This window comes from Gavialis gangeticus, unplaced genomic scaffold (assembly GCF_001723915.1).
Source record: "Gavialis gangeticus isolate Ggan-Ray unplaced genomic scaffold, GavGan_comp1, whole genome shotgun sequence".
Taxonomy (NCBI): domain Eukaryota; kingdom Metazoa; phylum Chordata; order Crocodylia; family Gavialidae; genus Gavialis; species Gavialis gangeticus.
In genome coordinates this window covers 1,257,905-1,266,538 of record NW_017729013.1, presented here as the reverse complement: position 1 = coordinate 1,266,538, position 8,634 = coordinate 1,257,905, and the positions used below count along the sequence as shown (strand labels likewise).

General features: G+C 46.8%; 1 protein-coding gene across 2 annotated transcripts in view; it reads right to left on the bottom strand.

Annotated features, from left to right (window-relative positions):
- Positions 1–737: 737 nt before the first annotated feature.
- The window catches only part of CALN1 (calneuron 1), a 219,968-nt gene continuing 212,071 nt past the window's right edge, over positions 738–8,634 (bottom strand). For both annotated transcript variants that reach the window (XM_019511373.1, XM_019511371.1), the window contains exon 6: positions 738–1,764. In XM_019511373.1, coding sequence (XP_019366918.1) covers positions 1,637–1,764 — 128 coding nt within the window. In that variant the 3' untranslated portion in view covers positions 738–1,636. The remainder of the gene's footprint in view (positions 1,765–8,634) is intronic.

Below are 8,634 nucleotides of genomic sequence, written 5' to 3'. Positions count from 1 at the left end.
GTGGGGGGAGGGGGATGTTGTACCCCTGAGACAAGAAACCATCCTCCACACTTTACACGTTAAGGATCTCAGTACTCATTAAGATCACAGGAGCCAATGCACCTAGCAGCACTTAGCTACTGCCGCCTGAGGCCCCAACTCTCCGCCGTCCAAAGGAATGCACCCTGCGCCGTCTATCTTCGCCCTGCACGGGGTTAGACCCAAACGGCCCCTTTGAAGACAGCAGTGCAAATGCTTCCCTTTCCCATGAATCACACATGGATGATGCAGGGATCATTCAAGGCCACATGTGAGAATCGGGCCCCGTTTCAAAAGATACCATTCCAAACGTGATCCTGGCATCAAGCATGCGTGGTCGTCACACGCTCCTTGGTACATGTTGTACCTTTGGTCTGCATAACTCCCTGATCTTGTTTGTGCTGTTCATTAAAATCTCTTCCAGGAAAAATGAGTAATTCGGGGGATCTGAATGGCTGACACGCTCTGTAACATATGGCAGTATTTTCGAGTTTGAGCTCTTCCACTTCTGGTTTGCGTTCTGCTTTTCAGCTTACCATCCCTTGAGCGTATGGGAGGAGGGTTAAAACTGCCCGTGATAAGAGACAAAGCAGCCAAGTGATCAAGAACGCAAACACTAAGGAAGCAAAGAAGTGGGCTGCCACTGTTACAAAAGTCATCTGGGAGGGGGACCCCAGACGTCACATCCCCATAACAAAGAATGCAAACAGAGCCAGGGCTCAAAAAAGCGAGAGAGAAACAACAGCAGAAAGTTTTTTAGTGATGGATAACGTTGCACAAGACCAAATTAGAGCAAGGGCAAAGAAATGGCTGATGCAAGTCAGTGACATCTGAGGCACAGATGGAGCCAATACAATCTTTAATTTGATGCTGCTGGTTGCAGATGCAGTAGGAAGACTGTGCACAGCTTTTCAAAATGCCCACGTGCTAAAGCAGGGGGAGTTTTTAAAGTCCTGATTTGAAACAGAAAAATGTTGTAAATGGACCAGTGTTTCCCTCTCCCCTAGTCTTGCGTCAAAGGCGGTTTCAGAAACAAAAATATAAAAGCTGCGTGATGCTTTTGTCATCTGAAAATACTGTACAAGAGCTTTTGGGCTCCCCTCTGATGCCGTACTCTTCAAGGCATGGTCATAAGGGAAAGCAAAGTGAAGTCAAAAATACGTGAAAGAAAACAACTTGTATTTGCTTGGAGTTACTCTATGGTCAAGCCCCTGGGGACGTGGGACCGCTGGAAAGCTACTTGAATAGAGTCTGCTGGCCCCGAGGTTCGACAGCCGCACGAAGATTGTGGAGGCCATGCCTCTTCAGAATTGTAATATATGTAACTCTGGATGAAAGTGCGTCCTTCGCCAAGTTACCTTTGCCGTTGCGAAGCAATAATTCAGGACTCCTGTATTTTTATTGCATTAGGAAACAAAACCATTAAAGCATTAAGACAGCCCTTTTATGTTCCTGCCAAGAGACGTATCACACTGCTGGCCTCGGGTTCCTTGTCCAGTGTTTCTTTATCTTCCTGCTCGCCTCTTTTCTTTCCCTTTTCAGAGTTGATTGAGGAAAAAGTTCACCCGTTGGCATGCGCATGCATGGTTAGTTTGGTTCACAGTGTTATGGTGAGTGGCTACTCCATGCCGCTTCGGAGGATCTGATTGGCTGCAATCAGCATGACGCTTATAATAAAGGCCATGGCGAAGGCGCATATAAGGCTCTTCCGTACGCAGGTCTGTCTGTTCTGTTTCTGGGAGTGCACTAGAGCAGGAAGAGAGAGAGAGCAATGGTTAAGGTGAGATGCTTGTACAAAGATGTCTTTTGCAAGTTCCCATTGCAACTTAAAAGCATCCCAGCCTTAGGGGAACACCTCGGCTTCAATGCAAGGTGAACTTTCCCCCAGCGCCAACTTCTTCCATGTCTAGAATGGTTAAACTTCCGACTTGCTTCTCCAGGAATCCTTCACCCCCAATAGCGCCAAACGTGCTTTTGTCTTTTTTATTATGGACATGCATTTCTTTCTCAGAGGTTCCACACTGGTAACTTAAATACTTAACAGCCTGTCTTTAATGGTGGGGAAAGCGGGCTGTTTTGACCCAGGGTGGCACAGTGTACTGAGAGTGCAGACAACAAATGAAAGGTCTCATTTTGCATGTGGACTGGTCAAGCGCTGTATCCTGCCAGGACCCTGGGCTACAGTTCACTTCCTTTCAAGCTTTCAATCCCTTAACAGATGCTGACCACCTGTTAGATAGTATAGTCCAACACTAGCCACTCCAGATTTTGCTTTCCTTCAAGTGGGTTTTCTTGTGGTGCTTTTTTAAATCCCTCACTTCCCACTGGTGGCTACTAAAATAGGAAGCTTGCACATATTAGATCGAAATTGTAATCAACTTCAGTCCACTTCTCCTACTTGAAAACCTCTTGCACCTTGTAAAGCACTTTTTGTTTTCTCTCTCCCCATCCTCTTGGTACTTAAACCCACCAAATAATTGTAACCAGTGATTCAATTGGTTTAGGTGAACCACACCTAGTTAGTTCTCTTAATATTTCATTATGAAACACTCTGGTCCACCTTTTAAAATCATTAGAGGTGCCTCTGAATTCCTTTCCCCTTGCCTGCATCTGGTCAGTAATGAGGTGCTCTGAACCAAACACCATATTCTAGGTTCAATCTAATCACACATCACACTGTGTGACCAATTCCCATAGCTAAGTATAGCACCTAATTGCTTCACTGAACTCCCTGCAGAGTTTTCAGTGGACAAGGAAAAAGAGACATATTTAAAATGCATGTTAACAGAATAATTGGGAAGCCTTCAAGATCCTCTAAAAGTGCCAGGACTCTTTTCTAGTAAGAAAAATGCATTATCATGGGGGAAGAGTTTTGATTTCTGTGTTTTCTTTTCATTCTACTGCTGCCTTGCCTTGTGACCTTGCAGACGACAATTTACTACTTTGTCTGCTTCTCTCCGTCCGTCGAAGGCGTGTTAGAATAATGTGGTGTTGCAGGGCCATAGTAAGGGCCTTCTCTTGTATCAAGATGTGCTAGGCAGCCAGTAATCCTCTTCTTTTGGTACGTGCAAGGGAAATTGTGTAGCTGATCTCTGATAGAAAACACTGACTTATTGTTAGCAATGGTTATCCTTGTCCCACAACAGCCATAGCAGTGGCAAAGGGTTTTACAAATGTTTTTGTAGTAGATCTGCACCCCTCCCCTCCAATCCATGGACAATACAACTGCCCTTTCTGTGAGCTGACTCCTCCAGCTGGCACTAATGGCCCATGGTGAACTGCCCTGCAATTCTGTCACGGTGCCCAGCATTTCTGGTTCTGGTCCTACTGGAAATCTAGACATGCAGTCAGGGAAAAGGAAGCTATCCATTAATATTCAAGAAATTCCTGATGCCAACATTGAAGACTTGTCTCTTTTCTCACCCCATGTTTTGTTAGGGGTAGGTAAGGAAGTTTCTGATTTGTAACTCTGAACATCAGCTCTTCCGCCTCACTATCTCAGCCCCTTCTTATGGCATCTCAGCACTTTGATCGATATGACTTTCTTTTCCCTTTTCTTAGGCGAGAGAAATAGTATGCTTTTTTTTTTTTTTAAATCACAATTGTAGTAATGCTCTTAAAAAGAAAATTTACTAGCCTGTTCCTTGTGCTGCTTTCCTATCCTAGCCTCTCTTTACTGAAAAGATGAATACTGGACATCCTGTTTGCCCCCCTGGTCCCCATCTTGTTTGATGTAGTGGCATTTCTGAAATCCTAAAGAAAAGGCCTTCAGTTCTCAGTATTTCCCTGCTCCTGAAATCTCCCTCCAATGAAAAACAAAATGCAAAAGGTTAAATATAAAGCTTTAATGACTTAACACTACTTCTAGACAAGAGGCTACTTGCCGGTGACTGCAGAGGGAGGGTTTTTTTTGGAGTTGGAGGATATTTCTCTATATCTAGCATCATATTTCTATGACAACACTGCTCGCTCGCTCTCCTTTGGAAACACAGAAAAGAAGAATGAAATGAAAGAGAATAAATATCTGCTATTAGAGTGTTAAAGTAAATCCAGATCTCTAGTTCATTTGGTCATCAGTGCTCGGTTATTTAGAAGCTGCCCTTTAGAGCAGAAGTTGTTAGATACAACAAGGTCTATGTAATTCGTTGCTGCTATAACATTCATACAATTATGGGAGGAAGGGGAAAGGGATGCAATGAAACTTTAATTATGGGTACACCTTGGGTGTTGCAGTTGCCACGCAACTACTATCTCCGCACAGGCTGCATCAGTTGTAAACACAGGGGACCCGCTAGTCCAGGGGTGGGCAACATGGCAGATCTAGCCAGCAGCTGGACTTCAATTCCCAGCAGCCCCTGCCCGCACTGCTGCAGCAGGTTTCCATGGAGACCCCAGTAGCAGAAGCATCCTAACAGCATAGGCCCGGGATTTCCACGGAGACTGGTCCCAGCAGTGCTGGAGAGGTGCACAGCTGGGCAAGGAGCTGCTCCGGGGCCAGAGCTCGGATCTTGCAGTGGTGACAGCGTGGTCCAGAGCAGGGGCAGAGCTATGGTCCACTGCCTGCATGCCCCTGCCCAATCCATGCGGGCAGCGGAGCGCAGCTCTGGCCCAGCTCCGGACCCCACTGTCACCGCCACGAGAACGCAGCCCCAGAGCAGCTGCCTGCCCTGCTGCACACGCTGCCAGCATGGCTGGGGCCAGTCTCCATGGAAACCCTGGCCCTGTGTTGTCATGGCACCACCACTCCTGGGGTCGCCATGGAAACCAGCTGCAGCAACGTGGGCAGAGGCTGCTGGGAAATTAGTCCACCACAGGATGAATCCAGACTTTGCCTGCCCCTGCACTAGTCTAATCTCACTCGGTGTAAAGCCAGGAGCAGTCTGATGCAGACCCGTGTGGTCTCCTTTCTTGATGTTTATATCATGCCCATCACTGCATTTTGCCTGACAAATGCATGAGCTGACGCCAGGACATAAAGTTCTGTGTCCTGGGCCCCTCTACATTTCATGCTTCCCGCCAATGTGATGAAGCAATGTTTGAGCTGAGGTCGGTGGTTGCAAAGAAGAAATAGCGTACCTCAGGAGTTGGATGCTTGAATATCTCCCATGCTAGATAGATGCAGAAGGGGAAAACGAGGACCGTAATGCACTAGGTAATTGGTGGCTTTATTATACAGGGGTGGTCTTCATCGATCTCGGAAATGCTTAAGTTTAGTTGTTTTTTTGCGTTTTTAAACTTGGCTTGTATGCCCTAATGGAGTTTAAAACCGATCCTCTGTTTCCTTGTCTAAATAACAACTCCCATTGTGGTCCCAAATTGATTCCTGGCAGGTTCATTCTGCGCTGAGTGCTGAATAGTGGGGAGGGGAGAAGGGAAAGAAGGATGGAAGTAGACGTCTGAAGCATGCTTCATAAGAAGCCCCCCCACTGATCACTATGGGTTTGCTCCTGGTGTGTTTGTCATTTAAGGAAAGCTGTCATCATACAGCAAACTCGTGTGTGCAACTTGTCCCTGTTCTCTGCTGGTATGGTAATAAATTGGTCTTTCTTAATTGCCCTTGGGGTCTTCAGTTTTCCAGATAAATGGAATCCTTTAAGCATAATGCTGCATGTTCTGCTTGTATGGCTTATATGACTTCTAGCCCTTAGATCAGGGGCCGGTAACATTTCTAGACAGAGTGCCAAAAGCACCCACAATTGCAACTTGTAAGATGTTGGCATGCCAAGGGCGGATGGTGGGGGAACCATGAAGAGCCTGATCCTTGTTGTAGCGATGTAGCCCCGGCCCCTTCCCTGCAATCCGCCCAGAGGCACGTGCGCCAAATGTCTTTTGAGTGCCACACTCTGGCACCTGTGCTGGGGGTTGCCTACCCCTCCCCTAGATGCTTTACTATTTTCTCTTTAGTTTATAACCATGATGTTTATTGAACATGGGACAGGCTAGCTGTGAGCGTTCTTCTGTGTGTAGAGTCATTAGTCCCTCTGGAATCAGTGAGTGGCTAGTAACAGCCTATCCTGCTTATTAAAATACGTCAGCTCGTAAGGTAAACCTGCCTACAGGAAATCCTGGGAAGCGAGGCTATGCATAACAAGAGTGTCCTGCTTTGATGTGACAATCTTCCTGAGGCAGAGAGGAGTGGTCTGCCAGGTGGGAATAGGCCTTGGTGTTCACTCAGCAAGTGTCTTTCTTCTGTGGGAGCTAAGTAGATGCAAAGGGTTAGTCCCTGTAGGCTCATCAGAAGAAACTCAGTAGCCTATGTGGCAACTTCAGGCATGTAGCAACATCCTAAGAATGATATGTGGGTAAAGGTGAATGTTAAGGGAAACGTGTGCTTGTATATCAGATGCTGGGCAAGGTGTGGCTTGAAGGTCTCTGCTGAGCCTCTCGGGAGGGAAATCTGCAGGAGGAGGATGCAAAGACTGCAAATTCTCTGCTGGGCTGAAGGGCTAACGTTATCCCAAAGACGCCATATCTGAGCCGGTGGATCTAGGGGTATGTCAGGATATCGAGCACTATGACTGGCAAGCCCTTACTCATTGATAAATACCGTGGGGCGAGGTCAGCATTTGGGTAGTTGAAATAAATGGGTCTACTGAAGTCGAGGCGACCGACTTCATGGGCCAATACCTGGGCAGGCAGCTGTTTTTGCAGGTGAAGCATAGCAGCCCCACCCATGCCTCTGGCCAAGGGGCCCCAGTGGTCCCGCCCCTTGCTGCTGATTGGTGGTGAGGGGTGGGACTGTATGATGGACAGCCTTCACAGCCAATCCATCAATGCGGGGTGTGGGTGCCAGCAGCCCAGCTTCCACCCACTGGCGGGCCATGCAATTGGGCCGCGGAAGCCACAAGGACTGTTGGCTCCCTAGAGGAAACCAGCATTTTATTTTGGGTGGGTTGGTTGAGTTTTTTTTTTAGGGAGCCCGCCAAAAGCACAGACCCCACGCTGTTTCATGGGGCGTGTCCAACATTGTGATTTCCACGAAAAATACAATTTTGGTAGATCACTGCAAATAAAGTATCGCAATGTATTTACAGGAAACCCTGTCATAACTCCTACGTGCCGTGCCTGATACTCAGTTCTCTGTTTGAGGATAGGGTTATTTTCCTCCAGGGGAATGGGGGGGGTTGCATCCTTGTTTTTGCAGCCGATACAAGGGTAGAGACCTGTAGCGTTTGGTGGGAAGAAAGCTGCAGCTACTCTTGGATAACTTATCAATTCGTATGGCATTGGCGGATGAAATGCTTGAGGTGTGTGCTGTGCAGTCAGCTGTAAGCTTATCAGCATTCTAGTTTCATGCATGTTAGTATAATGTCATGAGCATTTCGATTTTGGGAACTGCTGGGCAAATGACATTAGTGTAACAAGACCTCAGCCTGCTTTCCTTTGCTCTTGTTTTTCTTGCCATAAAAGCATACATGCTTCCTTGTCACTATTCTCCTGAACATAAATGAAAGAATAGTGACAAGCAGCAGAAGAAACAGCAACTTATATTTTTTTCTTTGATTGGACTAGGCGTGGGGATTTGTACTGACAGCTCAGTTCTCTTCCTGTCCTTTGTTTGTCAATGCGGAACTGCCGGTCAAAGGAAGGAGAAGGGGAGGGCACATGCACACTAATTGCTCTGGTAGAGAGAAATTTGCAACATACCCCCAGGATCTCTGGGTGCCTAATAGAAGGCTGCTTCAACGCAGTGTAATTACAGCCGACTCGCATTAATTGCACGCCAGCAGATTTTAGTGTTGCGTGTACTGGTGTCCCCACTCAGAAAAATGATGGCAGGGGCACTTTAACTAAAGCTCATTTGATAAGTTTCAGTTAAAGTGCCCCCTGCTGCCATTTTTTCAGGCCATGTTTTGCCCACCCCTGGTGTAGATGCTGTTCTACCAGTATAACTTATTCCCCTTTTTTAGTAGGAACAAGCTACAGCCTATCTGCATCTTTTAAATATCTATATACTGTAATTGCATCTACCCTGGGGGCAGACGGGAGGTGGTGGCTTTTAAGGGGCCTGGTACAGGGAGAGAGACACCTTGCATGTGTATGGAATCTGTGTTTGTGTTAAACCCAGGCTGAATATTTCCAGGGGCAAAACCACCTACTTTTTCCAGGGAGTGATTAATGAGACTTAATAATTCCATGGCGTGCTGTGTTCCCTGTACCGCACGTCTACGCACGAATTAAAGGCACTCTTGAGACCTCTCCCCCGCTGCTGCTAGTCTACCTGGGAACATCCTACTGCTCTTGGAGCCCTGGTGCTTGTGAAATGTTCACCTGCATGTAGATCCCTCCTTTGGCAGAGCTCGGGTGCAGTGTTAATAGCTGTGTATCACAGTGGTATAATATAGAAACACTTCTTTTCACCTGATTTTTACTTTGAAAAAGAAGCTTGCTGGACCTGCAACGCACCTGAATCTCCCCCCCCTCACCCCTACACCTGTTTCTCACCCGTTGTCTGCCAAAATTTGCATTTTCACTGACTGGCATTCTTGCATACCGGCTTCTTGCTCCTATTCTATCACATCCAGGAAGAGCACAAAATAACTGCAGATGCTTCCTCTGCCTGAAGAAGGGTGCTTGCACCCAAAAGTTTGCTGAGAAGAGTTTTTCTAAGTATTT